This window comes from Clupea harengus, chromosome 5, assembly GCF_900700415.2.
Source record: "Clupea harengus chromosome 5, Ch_v2.0.2, whole genome shotgun sequence".
NCBI lineage: Eukaryota > Metazoa > Chordata > Actinopteri > Clupeiformes > Clupeidae > Clupea > Clupea harengus.
Genome location: NC_045156.1, coordinates 24,793,790 through 24,812,164, shown reverse-complemented (window position 1 = coordinate 24,812,164; position 18,375 = coordinate 24,793,790). Strand labels below are relative to the sequence as shown.

Genomic DNA, 18,375 nt, shown 5'->3' with positions numbered 1-18,375 from the left:
CACACTACCTGACATATCTGACGACTTCACTTGATAATAAGGCCTACTTCCATCGTTCGCAAATGTAGGTCTTGACACACTTTATCATCTTAAGGTTGTTGGCTATAGCTACACAGAATGTTGGGAGTTAAATCAATCTGTGTAATGGATTTGATGTCTCAGTCTTGAAATAATAACGACAATAATTGTTTTGTCTTTTCTTATTCTATTTTTATTAGTTTAGTTTTACATTTTCTTCAGGTAAATTATTTTATTTCAGTTAACAAAAGATGTCTCAAAACCATTAGTTTATGTTTACGAAAATAACACCGGTCTGCAGGACATTTGAGAGAAGAAGAAAGAAAGCGAATGAAAATAGAATAACTGTGGATCGGAGATCCTTTTTAAAGGATGAGAGCAATCCTGTTAGACCAGACAGACAGTGACAGACTTCCTGATAGGCAGGCATGGAGGAAAGCCGATTCTGAGCCACAGCCGCAGGATCCCGAGCCCCGTCGCCTGGAGTCCCTTCAGCGTGCAGAAACACCTCCTCCTCCTCTTCCTCCTCCGCTGGATGCTACTCTATACCTCTGAGGATCTGTGCTTCGGTCAACCACACACTGCACAACCACTCCACTTATCTCTCTGCAACTACAAGAGTGCACCAAATGCACTCTGAAGATGTTAGCAGGCAAGGTGTGCGCAGGTCCTCTGTGCTGTGCAGTGCTCTGTTGCTCTGTTGCTGAGCAACTGCTTGGGCTAACATTCTGTAACACTACAGTAACATGAGGCGTACTGAGGCACACTGTGTTGCTATTGATTTAGCTGTTATGCAACCTTAGTATACTTTTTTAGTGTTAGGAATAACAACACACCCCAGGCTCACATGTGGTTTGACAATCAAGCATCAGTGCACATCTTAGCAAGTTAATAATTGTGACAATTGCGATTTGCTAATCACACATGTTGGATTGGTGGATTGGATGGAAGGATTTCCAGCCCGCAAACCTTGCTAAATCCCGGCAGTTAACGGCTGTTAAGTCCACCTTTGCCTATGCCATAAATTGTTGAGAATCTGGGGGGGATAATTAGCTTAAAACAAATTATCACAGTAACCATAACAGTTAAAAGCTCCCAAATTCTCAACTAGCCAATATACAACGTTAATATTACGTTCATTTGGTGCTGCTCCAGACCGTTGTCTGAATTATCAGTTCATTGTCTTCGAGAACATTGACGGTGCATAAGTCCCGCCAGTATGGTCTTGACTGGATGATAGCCGGTCCTGTACTGCATCTGATCTAGCCCTTTTGGACTTTCTCTCCCAAACTCCTTTTCTGAAATAACGTCTTCTTGCGAGAGTTCAGTGTCACAATGTTCACAAAGGCGCTAAGGTCTTATCTTTTTCAGTTTGGGGACTTCTGTCTTCCATCTTAAAGGGCTTGTCCATGAGGTAAATCTATTCAAGCTACAATTTATAAGTATGTAAATAGTCTGATCTATACTGTATATACCAGAGATTTTCTTAAAGTGGAGTTGGTACCTTTTAGAAAAAGGTGTATCCTCTGAACCAGTGGTGAGTCAAAATCCCCCTGCTATCCTATTTGCACTTGTGTAGCTCACAGCATTTATATTTACCTGTGAAAACCTCCCCTAGACCTAGGAGCTGGGGGTCAAATGCCAAGCTTCTCAGACTTGTAAAACTGCCAGAAATGGAAACCCCACGTAAATTCCTGTTAGTTCCTGGTAGTTTTCTGTGCTGCCTACAAATTCCCATTAAGTTGCATTTTCACGGCGATTTACAGTGCTGCTTACTGACGGAAATCCCACTTTTCATGCAGTGAATATTAAATTTCTTTGTCATGTTTAAATCGGCCCTCTTATGCTCATTTTCAATGTTCAGAATTCTATTTTTAGGGTCTATTAGAATAGATTTGCATGCTTTAATGATCCAAAACCACATTATTTTTCTCATACCTATTCACCCTCTGTCTGAAAAACTTTGTTAAAGCACCTGTCTTTAGGCCCCCCATTCCCTCCCCCAGCCCCCCTTCGATGAGCCCAGTGTGTTCCGATTGGTCAGCTCCGCAGGCAATGACAATGTCACTGGGCAATAAGGATTATGTTACGAGATTTCATCATCATGTAACAGAGGAAAAGGATGGAATTCCAATGAGGCGTTTCAGGCATCTGAGAAAAGTGTTTTTTTTTTTTTGTAGGAGACAGTTGCTCCCTCTGGCGTGTACTTCAGGCTTTTGTACTTTGCAGACTGTTTACATGCTCACGAACCTTCACCAAAAGGAAAGGGGAAATAAGGAAAAGCATAATAGGTCCACTTAGAATATCCATCGAAAATCATCTTTTGTGTCTTACTTTCTTTTTCAGTTTAAAATGACTAAGACAATTGTTTGAAATTGTCTTCCAGTATTGTGTATTGCTGTTTGGTCTCTCTGCAGAAGATGATTGCAGTACAACAGCTATTTCTTTCCCTCCTTTTGTCTTTGATTGGGAAAGTAGAAGGCAATCCGCTAAATTCACAACACCAAAAGGATAACTTGTGTGGCCGCATATCTCTGTATTAGTATTCTGTGGACCGCCCGCGTAGTTCCTGGCCGCAAACAAAGGCCTATCACTCATATTTTATTCATTGATTTTTAATTTCAAAATGGTCCAGCAATCAATGCTCTTTTAAGTGAGCCTATCTCATGTCCATCTGCAAATACAAATATTAACTGAAAAAAAAAAAAATCCTGCAGGTAGGATTTGTCAGATGCTGCTGTTGGACTGGATTATCATGTTACTGTGTGTACAGTGTTTTGCATATGGTTATGGAGCTGATGTGTTGACTTTTGTTTCTTGCAACCCTGGTTAAAGATCTTACGTACGGTAATTACGAGTAATGTAATGTGTGTGTGTGTGTGTGTGTGTGTGTGTGTGTGTGTGTGTGTGTGTGTGTGAACTGTGAAGCCCAGAAGCACCATCTTAATTCCATCTTGCCTCAAACTGAAGACTTAAAGCCGAGTATTGAATAGGGAGCCTTTTCATTCCTATACTTCCTGTAGTGCCTTTAGTGTGTGTGTGTGTTTGCGTGTGTGAGGGACAGAGAGAGAAAGTGTGAGGGGGGGGGGCTGAAGAGTGTGGGGGAGGGATTTTGTGAGGGGGTGTAGCAGAGACTGCCACGGAGTGAAGGAGGTTTATAAATATTGATTAGCATTCCTGTGCAGATGGAAAAGAAATGAGGCTCAGACAGACATCTATGTGTCCCTTAAACACGCTCCATCTCTCCACTCTCAAGCTCTCGATCCCATCTTACAATTACCTTTGAGCTTTCCCTCTCGCTCTCTGTCTCTATGTTTCTGTCTCTCCCTCTCTCTCTCTCTCTCTCTCTCTCTCTCTCTCTCTCTCAACACACTGCCTCACCCTCTTTCACTCTCTCCTTCTCTATTTCTCTTTCTCCCTTGCCCTTTCTCTATTTCCTCCCCTCCCTCTCTCTCTCTCTCTCTTTCTTTTTCTTGCTCTGACTGATGGCACCTCACCTAAGACTGCTGGAACTTTCGCAGCCTGGATGGGGAATTAAGGCGTAGAAGGCAGCGAGAGAGAGAGCGAGCGTGCGTGAGCGAACAAGCAAGAGTAAGAGAGAGAGAGAGAGAGAGAGAGAGAGAGAGGGAGCGGGAGAGAGGAAGAGAGAAATCCTTTTCTGGTTTCTGTTCCCCTGGTTAGTGGAGTTTGTGGATCGCTCCTCTATGCTCTGCGTGCCATGTGACTAGTTGAGGAGCTCTCTGAAGCTGTTTCTCTCTCTCTCTCCCTCTCCTTCTTTTTTTTTTTTTGCCAACAATGACTTGCTGAGAAGAGGCTGTGGAGGAGGTGAAGAGAGGACATGTTTTCCGTTTCGCTGAAGTGCCGGCTGGGGGTCATCAGACGGCGGATCAAGGGTATTGTTCACTGCACCACCTTTACATGGGCTTCTGTGTCCTAGCCAACTCCTCTGGGGTAGGGGGAGAAGTAGTGGGGAGCGGAGCGAGACAGAGAGAGAGAGAGAGAGAGAGGGAGGAGGACGAGGAGGAGGAGGGGAGTCAGGTGCTTTAGAGTGAGAAAAAAAACAGAGTGTGTGTCCCCGTTTTTTCGCAGTTTGCTAGTTTGAGTGTGAGGGCGGCACAGGAAAAAAAAAACGAGAGAGAGAGAGGGAGAAAACGTTTTTGGTGCTGTTGGCTGTTTCAATCTCTTGTTCGTGTACTTCAAAGTGCATCTGTACGCTGTGTGATTGTTGTGCTCTGTGATCCTCACTGCCGTTGGAGTGTGCTGAGCTGATTGTATTCCATGGAGCTAGAAGTGAGAGAGACAGAAAGAAAGAAAGAAAGAAAAAAAGAAAGCACAATTCTCCTGTGCTGTTTTATCAGGAGAGAGCTGGGAAGATTGTGGGGGGGAGAAAAGTTTTCGAGTTGAACTCTGTGGAGGCAGAGAGATCGGGAGACAGAGATGTGCTGTGTGTTCCCGACCTCACTGCAGCTTAGAACCATTTAGAACCGCTCAATATTTCAGCCCTGTGTGTGTGTGTGTGTGTGCTGGAAGTTTGGGTGAATCATTCTGATTTATTGCTCTGATTTATATCTTGCATGTTGGGACTTTAAAAGAACTTTGTGCAATTGCATGCTTTTACTCTTTAATTAGTGTAATTCTACCATCTGATTTAATTTGCGTTTTTGGCCACCGCTTATCAGCTCTGGTGCTTTAATTGGATGATTAAAACCAGTGGTTTTTTTCAGGCCATGACAATTTTAAAGACAGGAGTCTTGAAAGTTTCTCCACTTTGTAATTTTTCACACGATCCTGCACAGTCATAGCACATTATATAACAGCCTTCCGGGGGATAAAACGTTTGGTTTTTGCAAACATCATTTTCTCATCTTAATTCCTCAAATATTGAATCAGAGGACATGTCAGAAGAAGCCACTCTACCTGTGTTTAATCAGACAGCTAAAAATATCAGCCTACTTTTCTGATAAGAATGACTGCATTTTATTGTTTGTCTTAAGCTTTTATGGTCCCATGTGGGTTTTTTAAACCTTTTAAACCACACCACTGCAGCCATTGACTATTAATGTGAAGAGCCTGAATATCTGTCCTACAATGCAACAGGAAATGGATTTGGTTAGGATCTTTGGGTTGTATACACCAGCAGCTTAGGAAGTAGGTTAAATAGCCTCAGGGCCCACTGTCTGTACCTCGCCTCACTGTTAGTTCGTAGGAACTGAGTAAAAGCATCTGTTTTTGAATATGAATGCATTGCTAAACACTTTCAGTAGATCTGTTCTATGTTCATGCTATCGGGTTTGCTTCAAGCCTGCGATGTTATTCAACCTGCTTTATTTTGGCTCAATATCCCATGTACCTCCACAATATTGAGAGCACTTCACACACTCACTTCACACACACACACACACACACACACACACAGAGACACACACGCACACACACATGCTCTACACCTCTTATCACCTTGGTGTGGTCACCCATGTGGTATGCCCTGAGGAAATTACTTCCAGAAACCTTGTCAGTTTTTTTCTTTTTTTTCTTTTCTTTTTCTTTTTCTTTTTCTTTTTAAGCTGTAATGAAATTATTCATGGCCTCAGAAGAGGGGGAAGGATATCGGGGGGAGTGTGAGTGCGAGAAAGAGAGAGAGCGCTTGGAAATGAGGTGTAAAACCAATCTGGCTTTTCATCCACGCAAGTGATTGATGGCCCAGGACCAAGGGCCCGCGAGGAGGAGGGTAGGAGATGACAGGGATGATGCTCGCTGAGATGCCAGGTCTCTGGGTTATGGTCGTGCCGCCACCACCGCTGAGCTCCGGGGCACAGCAGCATCATCATCAGCAGCCGCAGCAGTAGTAGCAACAGCGGCCGCCGCAGGCCTGCATTCATTAGGGGGTTGCAAAACCCTCTGCAGCTGTATGTCTTCTTGCTGCTGGGGCGCTTCCAAATGTGTTCCTGAATGTCCTTCATGCATGTCATTTACAGCGCAAAGCGCAGCGGTGGAGCTCAGCGAGTGTGTCTGGGGGATGCACTGAGGTTTAGTTTGATTAGCCTAAGCGATTTACATACATACATACACTTTACCCTTTAATCCCTCCTGGGTATCCTCATGCGTCTGGAACGGACGTGGCTGGTTTGTGGCCCGGGGTCCGGAAGAACTCAGACCAACTCCTCAGACACTCGTTTTAATCCCCTCATGCCTGGATCTGTCAGAGGCTCAGGATCAGGTCCAGATGAGGGATGGACGGAGGCCAGAATTAGCTCCAGCCTTAACTGCCCACTGGAATGTGAATGCCTGCGTCAGATATGACTGGAGTGCTGGGCTCAGAGCCTAAGATGAGAACTGGGACTATTCTACTCCAGCCCTGATGGAAAATGAACTGGTGTGGAACTAAAGCAGAATGTCGTCCATTCAGTCAAATCATCCATGAATGGCGGTAGGAGGCCCCAACTGAGGCAAACCACTTATTTTTTCCTCATGTTTTATTATTCTGTCCAACCTACGACAAACCAGTCTTCATAATAACATAAAAAGCCAAAGGTTAGACTGCAGGACCAGTAAGGGATTGGCCAGAGGTTAGACTGCAGGACCAGTAAGGGATTGGCCAGTGGTTAGACTGCAGGACCAGTAAGCACAAAATCTTCTCCTACTCATGGGTGATGTGATCTTAAGCCTTCGAATCAAAACGTGTGATCCGATACATGTGCCATTTTGGCATACAGAGTACAATGTGACTGGATATAGGAGCCCCCAGCAATTGTATCTATTGGCATTTTTACAAGACACACGACAGCAAAGGTAGTCCAAATGGTCCTCGTTCTTTTAAGATGATGTCTATGCTCCAGATTGAGTATGGAACAAGAAATTAGGGGTAAACTGGGAAAGCTTATTGCTGTTGACAAATGAGCACTTTCTCTTTTCATGTACAATGTGCAGGCTGTTTTATTCCAACGTGGAGACTCCAGCAGTTGATTTATGAGTTGTCTCTGACTTGCTGTACCTGATGAGCTGCAGTTGCTTTAGGGATTCTCTCTCTCCCTCTCCCTCCCTCTCTCTCTCTCTCTCTCTCCCTCTTCCCCTTTTCCTCTTTTTCTTCCCCAACCCCCATCTATCTCTTTCTCCCTCTTTTTCCCTTTTTCTTTGACTCTCTCTTCCTCCCCCTCTATCCCCCTGTCTTTCTCCCTCTCATTTTCTCATTACAACCTCTTCTCTCTTTCTTCTCTTTTTTTCTCTCTCTCTGTTTCTCTCCCCTTTTATGTTTGGGAGGTAATAGACGGGAGATGGGCCCTGTAGTATGGATCCAGCTAATTGCCCACTCCTTCCATGTAGAGATCATCTGTTTCATTCGCAGCGTTGCCTGGAAATTGCCTATGTGTTCCCCAGTACAGAGACTCCCCATAGGGACACCATCCAGACCATACAACTCCAGCGATGAATGCCCTTGAGAAAGTGAGTGTGTACATGATCAGCTCCCAAACCCATAAACACACACACAGACAGACACACAGACAGACACACACACACAGACACACACACAGAAGGAGAAAAATCAATTCCTATTTCACTGTGAACCAGCTCTCGGTCTGTTGTGCTCACTGGCCTGGAGTTTGTCAGGTTCTTCGGTCTGTTCAAAGAGCCATGCGCTGTTACGCAACAATAACAGAGCACTGCGAGAGTGTACCTTCTGGCCTGCAAACACCCACAACAAAGAGCTACAGTTAAAGTCAACGGCTATGGATTGTGGTGAAATACAAGAGCAGCCTCTACTTTATCCCCGACACAAAGGGAGTTTTCAATTAGCCGTAAATGTTACCATAGCGTCTATTAACAGAAAGAGAGGACATCGAGTTTCTCATAGAGACCAAACGTGGACATTGAATGTCTCATAGAGATGGTCTTTTCATTTCTAATTTCTTTCTAATGCCTGTGGAGACACGTGTGCTTGGGGACATTGAATGTGTCATAAAGATCAAACGTGGACACTTAATGTCTCCTAGAGATGACCTTTTGACGAACCCCATTTGATGGTTAAGGAGGCATGTGTTTTTTTTCTGCTGTGCAGCAGGGTTTTTGTGTGGTGGAGCTAGCACCCTTGATAACTGTTTGCTGTTTCATAATGGAGGGGTTGAGGGTGGGTGCTTTAATTGAATTGCAAATAGGCAAGGAGCAAATGTTTTTTTTTTTTCCTTTTTGCTAGAGAGCAGACAGTTTACCCTGCTCTGTGTTTATCTGAGCAAATGTGCTTAGCTGGAAAACGTGTGTTTACTTTTTAATGATACTTGATGATATGTATGAGCAGGCTGGAGTGAGTGCCCTGGGCAAGGGGGCTAGCCTGGGAAGATATTTTAAACACTTTTTCCAGCAACTGTCCTTCTGTCTGTCTGTCTTTCTGTCTATCTAGCTATCACTCTCTTGCAGTGTTTTTATTTCATTCTTCTGTTTTGCTCCAGTAGTATTTTTTCTTAATTTTCTTTCTCTCAGCTGGTAAAGATGAGCTCATTACTAAACAAATTGGTAGAAAAACAGAGCACAGCTGGAACAGGAGAGTGGATTTTGAAGTTTCCAATGCAGCGTCGTGCTGGAATAATTTAGGCACACTTTGAGCACATTACAACAATTCATAATTGATGGCACGAAACTTCATCCACCGAGTTCATTAAAATGCCTCCGTCGTAGGCCTTAGATGAAAACTGAAGACTGGAAATATACACTGAATGCTGTACGTATTTTCTAGCTTTAAACAGCGACAGTGCAGTGCAGTCATTTGATAACTGCTATTTGTTTCTCTGAATCTCGGTCTTTCTCTCACAACACCCTTGGGTCCGGTTCCATAACCTTCAGTCTTCTCATAGGTCCAGATAGCGGGTGCCTCTGGAGACCCAGGTTTTTACGTGTATTCATTAAACAGCTGACCTTGGTGTTGTCAGCACCTTGCTGTACCAGTTGAGTTAGAGGAAAACCAGCTTCTCTGTCTGGGGTTGATGTTTGGAGCGTTTGCATTTGTGATTGTGTTCTCCCTCCATGCAGACTCCTGCAGGAGGAGAGATGAGTCAGTGTGCCTGAGCTCAGGCTGACGTGTGCCATAGAGAGGCGGGGGTGGGAGGGGGGGGGGGGGGTGGACTGTGTGAGGCAGAGACATGAGCTGGGCGGGGGTAATGTGTGCTATAGCGACTTGTGATAAGGCTTTGAATGGGGGGGGGGGGTTGATGCATACACATGACGTGGGGTTGGACTGGGGGGTGGATTAAATATGCAGAAATACAAGTCTGAGCTGTGGGGGGAGGGGGGGGGGGGGGGGGCTCATAAGCAGGCAGAGGGATGCAGAGACGCAGTGGCTGCTCAATGTGACAGTAGTCATGACTTCACACAGGTGGCTGTCTCATGTATCCTGACGCAATATCACAGTAGACAATTCAAAAACACTGGGACCAAATAAGAGATGGTTTCAGGGAAAGAGCCGAATCTCATTTGGCTCCAGTGTTTTCAAGTGTCTACTGTGATGTTATGTGTTGCTAAAAATGCAGAAATGGATGTGAAATGAAGTAAAAAAAAAACCTCATGGGGTTTCTCTGCTCGCTGTTTGTTTACTACACAAAGCCAGTCAGTTTCCATCAGTCCTTTCCAGATCATTCTCTGTAGGATCGGTCTTTCCACAGCAGAGACTAATACAAACAGATCACAAAAATAATGAAATATATTTAACTCTGAAAATTGTCATTATGTGACTTTCATATAGGCCATTTGTACACATTTCAAAGATAGTTACAGGTATTCCAAGAAGAATGGCATGAGCTCAAATGAATTACTCTGAAGATCTAAATCAAGAGGCCACGTTTGCAGAATGTTGTTGAGGAAGAGCAAACTGCTTCTGTCTATCCCTTTCCCATCGAGCGAATCAGTGAACAAGGCCCCCTCTGGCCCCTCTTTAATTCCCACAGACCCACCCACCCCCAGTGGGACTCTGACTAACATGGAGTCCTGGAGCAGACTGTCTGCCTGTCTGCCTGCCTCCCTGCCGGCCTGATGTGGGGATGCTTATGGACATAAATTGGATGTGCTCACTTCAGTAATGGCCGCTGGAGAGACTGACGAGGACCTACGTCCGTGGGGTAGTTTTGGTATAACTACAGCCGAGGCAGCAGCTCTTGAGCGTCGGGCTTCGCGGAATTTGCCTTTTGTGCTTCTCTTGTTTGTTCTTTGTTTATCGTCGTCTAATCTTGTCTTGACAAGAGAAAAGGAGGGCAGGGTTCTTCTATTCTCTTCCCTTTTTTGTGTGTGTGTCGTTGTTTGTTTCAGAGCTGTTTTACACTGAATAATGTCACCTTGCGATTGCTGTGTCACACGCCGCCCCTCCTGGCTCTACGGCTTAAAAGCAGAAAACAGCAATATACCTGCTGTCAGGTTGATTTCTCCGTCCGTAGAGGCGGACAAGCTGCCTCTTCATTTTACAGCATGGCAGTTCTCTCACGGCTGACAGACCTTGTCATTGTCAAGTCCGTTCACAAGAGACAAGATTTATTTTAAGCTGGAGCAAAACTGACATTGATGGATACATTAACTACATTTCACATTATTCTTCGCACACTCGTGTCACTTTTGTTCCACCTAACATCATTGCTCTCTTTGACAAATATCCTATATGGATAGCCATGTGGAGACTCAGAGAGCACTATGCTAGGCATTTGAATGAGGACATGCTCTGACTTCAAATGATATCTTAAGGGGGAAGCAAACAGCCCTGTTAAAATGTTTGTAGCAGGGATGTGTCTACAGGTGGACTGGGGTGGGCCTTGCCCAGCCAGAGGTATCATCTGCCTATCTTCTAAAAATAATCCCTGTTCTACCTGCTTTTTATTTTGGCATTCATAGTTTTCAAGTAATTCTGTCGTTGGTCATCAAAAATGTCACTTCTTTTGAATCATTTGTAAAATAATAAAATAATAATTTTACAGAAGGCTTTACAGAAGGATACCCCATCTAATAATTAAACTACACCCATACATACCCTATTTAGGAAAAGCAACATGTTTGTTGTTGCCCACCCAAATAATCCAAATGACCAAAAATGACATCCTAATAACACCTCTGCCTTATAGGTGCAGGTGTAGTTGGTGTAGGGTGCAGTTCTGAGAGTTTTGATGAGGCAGGACCAGATCCAGATATTTAGGCAAGCATGTATAGCCCACAAATGAAACATTTGGTTCAGTTAGTTAGAAGGCAACCTATTCAGTTTGTAGTTCTACTTTCTTTTCTCACAGACAAGGATAATGTGGGATAGTTTGCTTGGTTACAATTGATTCAATTGGTGCTTAGCCCAAAACCTTTAGCTTGTTATCTAGCTGTTTCTGAGTCTGTGCTTGCTAACTTGCCAGCTTGCTAGTTCTATAGATAATATACAGTGGGCAAAATAAGTATTTGAACCCCTGCCGATATCACAAGTTTGGCCACTTGCAAAGAAATGTGTGATCTATAATTGCAATGGTAGGTGTATTTTAACAGTGAGAAATAGAATATCAACAAACAAATCCAGAAAATTGCATTTTATAACATTTATGACTTTATTTGTATTTGATGCAGAAAATAAGTATTTGACCTCCCAAGCAAACAGCAAGAATTCTGGCTCCCAATGACCAGTTATGTGCCCAAGAAGCACACATATTAGTCCTCATTAGGCCTAACAAGGTCTCAACTGGTGATGTGTATAAAAAAAAACCTGTCCAAAGAATCATACTTCACACCTTCAACCTCACCACCATGGGCAAGACCAAAGAGTTGACCAAGGACGTCAGAGATAAGATTGTAGACCTGCACAAGGCTGGAATGGGTTACAAAACCATTGGCAAGCAGCTTGGTGAGAAGCAGACAACTATTGGTGCGATTATTCGTAAATGGAAGCAACACCAAACAACTGTCAGTCGCTCTAGGTCTGGGGCTCCATGCAAGATATCCCCTCGTGCGGTATCGGTAATCATCCGAAAGGTGCAGAATAACCCCAGAACTACACAGGGGGAGCTTGTGAATGATCTCAAAGCAGCTGGGACCACAGTCACCAAGAAAACCATTGGCAACACACTACGCCGTAATGGTTTGAAGTACTGCAGCACTCGCAAGGTCCCCCTGCTCAAGGAAGCACATGTACAGGGGCATCTGAAGTTTGCCAATGGACACTTGAATTATTCTAAGGAGGATTGGGAGACAGGATGTGGTCAGATGAGACCAAAATAAAAAAAACCCAAGAACACCATCCCCACCGTCAAGCATGGAGGTGGAAACATTATGCTTTGGGTCTGTTTCTCTGCCAAGGGTACAGGACGACTCCACTGCATCGAGGGGACAGGGATGGGGCCATGTAACGTGGAATATTTGGGCTTGAACCTCATTCCCTCATTCCCTCCCATTGAAAACGCAACCTTAAGGATTTGGAGAGGATCTGCAAAGAGGAGTGGACCAAAATCCCTCCTGAGATGTCTGTAAACCTGGTGACCAACCAGAAGAAAAGTCTGACGTCTGTGCTTGCCAACAAGGGTTATTCCACCAAGTACTAAGTCATGTTTTGCTAGGGGTTTTAAATATTTATTTTCTGCATCAAATGCAAATTAAGTCATAAATGTTATAAAATGCAGTTTTCTGGATTATTTTGTTGATATTCTGTTTCTCACTGTTAAAATACACCTACTATTACAATTATAGATCACACATTTCTTTGCAAGTGGCCAAGCAGGGGTTCAAATACTTATTTTCCCCACTGTATGTGTTCTAAAATATATTTATGTTAAAATAACATGATATTTAACCACGGAATTCATCGTTTTTACACCACTTGGCAAAATGAGAGAACATGTTTATCCTGTTCATTCATTAGCTTACGGGACTACACACTCACTGTAGTAGCCTCTATCAATGGACAGCTTTTCAATCAAGCGTTAGGCTTTTTACTATTGTTGTTATAGTTACCATTCAAAGTTTCCAGAGCATTGATATAGAATGGTGGTTACTACTTCATAGGTGTCCCGTTATAAAGAAATATCAGGACACCTGCCAGCCAATCAGAAAAGAGTATTTCCTGTCCCCGGGGTGTAGGAGGTCTTAACACACATCCTTGTCTCTTTTGGCTTTCTGAGCACACCCAACAACAGACAAAAACTACAAAAAGCAATAACGGCAGCACCGACTAGTCCTCTGTCCTTAAAAGACAGCACATCAGCATAATGGACCTGTTGTTGAAAGCAGCGCAGCATCGGCATAGACAGTGCAATCAGTTTTCTGTGATACTCCGGGGGTTGTGGTCCCTCTCCCTATCTCTCAGGGGATTCACACTGACACTGAGAGCCCTTTGCTGATTACTGGCCATCATTAAATATTAACCCCTCCATTTCCTCCCCGCGCTCACTACAAGCACCCTCTTCACCTCAGTCAGCCAGGCATCCAGGGTGGACCGAGGGAGGAGGGAGGAGGGAGGAGGCAGGAGGCAGGAGGGCAGGGGTTAGTGTGTTATCCATGAGCTACCAAGCGATTGTTTCTGTCTGTCTTTAGTTTGTTATTTCTCATGAGATATCTCACAGTAATTGAGTCTGGTGTTTACAAAACACATTTAATGTTGACTAAGACATTTTAGCTGAGTGAGCTGGTGAGAGGTGTTCTGTCCAAACCCAATCTGTCCCACTCTCTTCTCTCGGTGTCCTCTCTTTCTCTCTCGTTCCCTCGTCTCTCACATTCTCTGTCCTCATTTCTCTCTATCTTTCTCTACTTCCCTTTCACATTTTGTTTCACTGCCTCTCTTTCTCCTGCCTCCCTTCTCTCTCTCTCTCTCTCTCTCTCTCTCCTCTCTTTCTGTTTCTCTCCTTCCCTGTCTCCGGCTCCCTCCTCAGTAGGTGTGTCAGTTGTAGGTGGATGAGTGTAGCGTTGGGACTACTGAGGGAGAGCTCCACAGCCTGCTCTGATCAAAGCGCCCCCTCTCTCTCCCTCTCCCTCTCTCTCCCTCTTTCTCTCTTTCTCTCTTCCAGCTCAGCTCTGTCTGCCGAGTGGCTTCTGTGCTGTGGTGTCTGATGAATTTTTGATCCCTTCGGGGACAACACTTGACACAACTGGTGCAAAGTACAGAAATGCCCCCCCTCCAATATGAAAAGATAAAAGTTGCAAGTTACAATCACTGTGAAAGGGGTTGTACTAGCCTTTGGGGGGCAACAGGTGCCTCTCTCTCTCTCTCTCTCTCTCTCCCTCTCTCCTTCTCTCTGCTTTTATGACTTAATTTGGGAAATCTGTGTCAACCCAAGTCATATGTTGTTTCAGGTTTACCTGAACAGGCTGATTTGATACTAGTAGTCAATTACAGTCATGACCACTAATACTGCTGCCACTGTATGTGAGAGCTGCTAATACCTATTACTGTAATGATATTATAACTGTTAGTTATCTGAACAATTTAAGTTATATAACTATAAGTACATGCTATTTATCTCTACAGTGAGAAAACATCTTACGTTATGTGTTACACATTCACAGTTTTGCTAATAGAAATTAGGGCACCCACCCCTTCTGGATCCCATCAGTTTAATGCTAAAATAACCCAGTCCGTTTTGAAGCCCCAGATCTCTCCCTGTAGCAGGCCAGCTGACCAGACCAGCAGGCCTCTCTGGTGCCCCCATGTGGACAGAGACCCACACAGCATGGATCACAGAGAGGATGGGGAAGGGAAACGAGACGTATGAGAACCACCCTGGTCCATTCAGGTGGTCTCAGGTATTAGGGATCTCAGCAGGTACATGAGGTCAGAATCCACGCCATCGCTCCTGTGATAAAGAGGATGGCTACCCTCAGTGTGGAACGAAGAGGGGGATGGAGGGGAATGAGACGTATGAGAGGGAAAATAATCCATCCAGGAGGTCTCAGGTATTATTAGTCTCAGCAGGTACACGGGGTCAGAATCCATGCCACCGCTCCGGCACTAAAGAGGATACATGAGAAAGTGAGAGGGAGGAATAGAAGGGACGAGATTAAGAAAATGAAGTTGTCGGGGGTAGATCGGCTGGCCGTAATGATGTGCTGTGAATCTCACCCAGTGCTCAGCAGGATGTCTGCGCTCCGTGCATGAGATTACTAGCAGAGTGAGCTTCCAGCTGTGTGCTGCCTAGACATATGCTATGTCTATGGTGTGCTGGGGTGGCCGCACATGTTCTGCCGACAGTAAGGCAGGCCTTCCCCCCTTGTAGAGCCCCTCCATCTCCTGCTGAGGTGGAGCCTTTGGGTCCCCCAGACCCCAGAAAGAACACCAGTAGCTGCAGTGAAATGTGATTAATATAATGTAAATTATGACAAATTAATGTAAATATCATAAATTCACCAACTAGGTTTACAATGTATTCATCTTGATGATGAATGATTGTGTGCGTGTCTTATTTTATAATTATGCACTATGAAATTTAAAAACATAACTGCCACATTTTTGCCAGCTGCTTCTGATGCAATGCTCTATGCCATGAGTAGGCCTATTAAACAGCTCACAAATTTCATATTTTCATGTCATTTGACACCAGTGTGTTGCCAAAAGGGTTTGTAGGTCTATTTGTTTTCACAAAGGTAGCTTTGCCGAGGCTGGGAGACTAGCGAATTTGATCTGATATCGGTTGTGTCCCGTTGGAATCTTTACCAATTTTTTTTTATACAATTTTTTACTTGGGTTTCGAGTTGTGGGGAATTAAACCCAAGTAATTTTTTATTAAATACATTTTGACATTGAAAGCATAAGAAAATCAGCGGACAAAATATATTACCAAAAATGTTCACTGAATTCACAAATCAGCGCTATAAAAAAGTCATACAAGTGTACAATGTTATTATAGCTTTCAGAATTCCAATTAGCTAACCGCTAACTAACTTTACCAATGTAAGCCATTATCTGATCCACTAAATGCCTTAAAAATCTGTGGATGCTAGCCCTACAACATTGGGTTCAGTGCTAACAAGTTAGCTAGATGGCGTCAGAGTGATCTAGAATAGAAAGAAAATTAGTTTATAATAAATTTGGCAAAATTGTCTGGAGCAGCCCTTTAGACTACAATAAAGTAGGCTTCGTTATATATAATAAGATAATGTTCCAGTCAACCGATTTCTTTTCAGATGTGGCTTGTTTAGCAGTGCGATCTTTGTCACACAGTCCCATGCTCACTTCTGTTTAGGTCAATAGATGGTTTCTCTACGCTTACTAAAATGAGCTGCTGCCACTTTGTGTTGTGCCTGGCACACTCTATGGTGGCACAACTTTCTTGGGTGTGTGTACCAGGAATGAGAATCCAGTGGGCGCCACTATACTAAGGCATAACATCCCATTGTCCTTAGTTGTTCAGCGATGTAAAAATAAATATTCCCCTTGCTTAGATAGCTGGCGGAATGCTTTGGGGATAATTATTACCAGTTTTAATGATCGAATGTTGTGCTGCATGCATAACTAACACAGAAATAACAAATTAGTATAGGCGTTTGAATTTGAGTCTACATGAACTGTCAAAATCATCACACTTTTCATTCTGACATCTATTGCAGGGAAATGTTAATGATAGACCTACGCTGTGCTCGAAATAGATATGGCAGCTCTCTAAGGGATCCAACTAAGCTGTTAAATGTAGGCACTGTAAATGGAAATTTGGAAGAACTGAAAATGGAAATTTGGAAGAATTTGTGTTGTGGTTCTTGCCTGTGCCATTGTGTGCAGTGTGTCTGTCAGTGGAAATGGCGCCTTTGCAGAAACCGTAGAAATGCAAACAAATATGAACCTTGTAAGAAGGTTGATGTGTTTGTGTGTTGTTTGGGTGACTGATTCCTGACTGACATAATGACATAATGCTTTAAATATGTCTGAATGCTTTGTGAAAGAAGTCTGTGGAAGGGAAGATGCTATACACTGGACATAAGATGTTTATTTATGTTTATTTGTAGCGTAACATTTGTATTGTATTTGGTTTGTATCAGGTGCGCACAACTTTAACATCATAACTCTCACTAAGCTGTATACTTAAGTTAGGCTTTATTCAAATGAAATGTGTTATCCTTACCTGCGGTCCACTGGGTTGGAGAGAGCAAACTGGGATGTAGGTGGGAGAGAAGTTAACAGCGCTCACTGCACGCCCCAGTGGGAAGCACTCATTGGATGTATGAGGGCAAAATGCTGAACAACTCTTATATGAGTACATTCATTTTTGTGATTTAATGCGCCAATGATATGGATGAAATGTTGAGTAACTACATTAATTTATTTGTGACAGCTAGATGTTTGAGGCCAGTGCTTCATATTGAAAGTTCACAGTTCAGTCGGGTAGCCGCCTCTGAAGAGAGAGGACGTAATTCAGCTGGGCGTAGCTTGAAGCAGGACCGACCTCATTATGGGCCTTGTCCCATCATTTGTTTGTTTGTTTGTGCATAGAGTTTTATTGTTTTATTTGTTTGTTTTGTCAAGTGTTTGTTTGTGTCAAACTGCCGGCAGCCTAAAAGAAAAATAAGATGACCATCTCACTGGTAACTTTTCAGCTCTGTCTAGGTCAGTCCTCCCACCTGTCGGACATCCTTCCCATCAGGCCATACTCTTCCACGGTGGTTGTGCCTCCTAAAACAGAGTGCCTCCTGAAGGCGTCAGTTTTAGCCTTCGACGAGACATAATAGCACAATAAAAAGCAGAGCAGGCTTCCACTCTATAGCGGCGTGTTGGTGTGATAAATGATGGAGCGTAGGGAGTGTGGGAATAACATTACCTGTGAGAAACAGTCAAGTCAGTGTCAAGCCAATTGATTTCTAAAGAGTGGATAATTTAATTGCTACACTATAATGTATTATAGAGTAACACATTAATAAGATAATAACATGGAGTGATTACCGTATATATATAATATAAGTGTACAGTATTTGGACTTGCCGCTGCTGTTTCACATATAGAGGTAATGACGTGTCATGTAACATGTGTTGAATAGGGAGTTTTTAGAGTTCCCAGAAGAGACTCTCATTACACGTGTGTAATTTGTATGAAGATGCTTTGACTGTGCCATGCTAATTCAGTCTGCTTTGGTGAGGAAATAACACACCCACATTGAATGTGTTGCATTTGTCTGCTCATGGCTGCATGTGCCTAAAAACAGGACGAAAGGAAGACTTCATTGGTGTGTGGGCAGGGTGCGTGGTGGGAAACATGAAATCCTTGTCTGTCAATAGCTTGCCTCTTATTGTACTCTGATTGAAGTCTCCTGGTAAAACAACAGCACTCATGCCATGGATGATTATTTGTTTGGCTTTTAAGTACCCCTGAAATAGATGAGACATCTTTTTCTTTTTTTCACTTTTCTCTTTCCACCGTTTCGTCATATGTATCATTTTCTTGTTTTT

General features: G+C 43.5%; 1 protein-coding gene across 5 annotated transcripts in view; it reads left to right on the top strand.

Moving 5' to 3' along the window:
• Window positions 1-18,375, top strand: part of grip2b (glutamate receptor interacting protein 2b) — a 183,383-nt gene that overhangs the window by 82,509 nt on the left and 82,499 nt on the right. The window contains exon 1 of one of the 5 annotated variants that reach the window (XM_031568243.2): window positions 3,464-3,911. The exons of the other annotated variants lie outside the window; for them this stretch is intronic. Coding sequence (XP_031424103.1) covers window positions 3,857-3,911 — 55 coding nt within the window. The 5' untranslated portion in view covers window positions 3,464-3,856. Of the gene's footprint in view, window positions 1-3,463; window positions 3,912-18,375 lie in introns of those variants that run through there. 5 annotated transcript variants of the gene reach the window in all.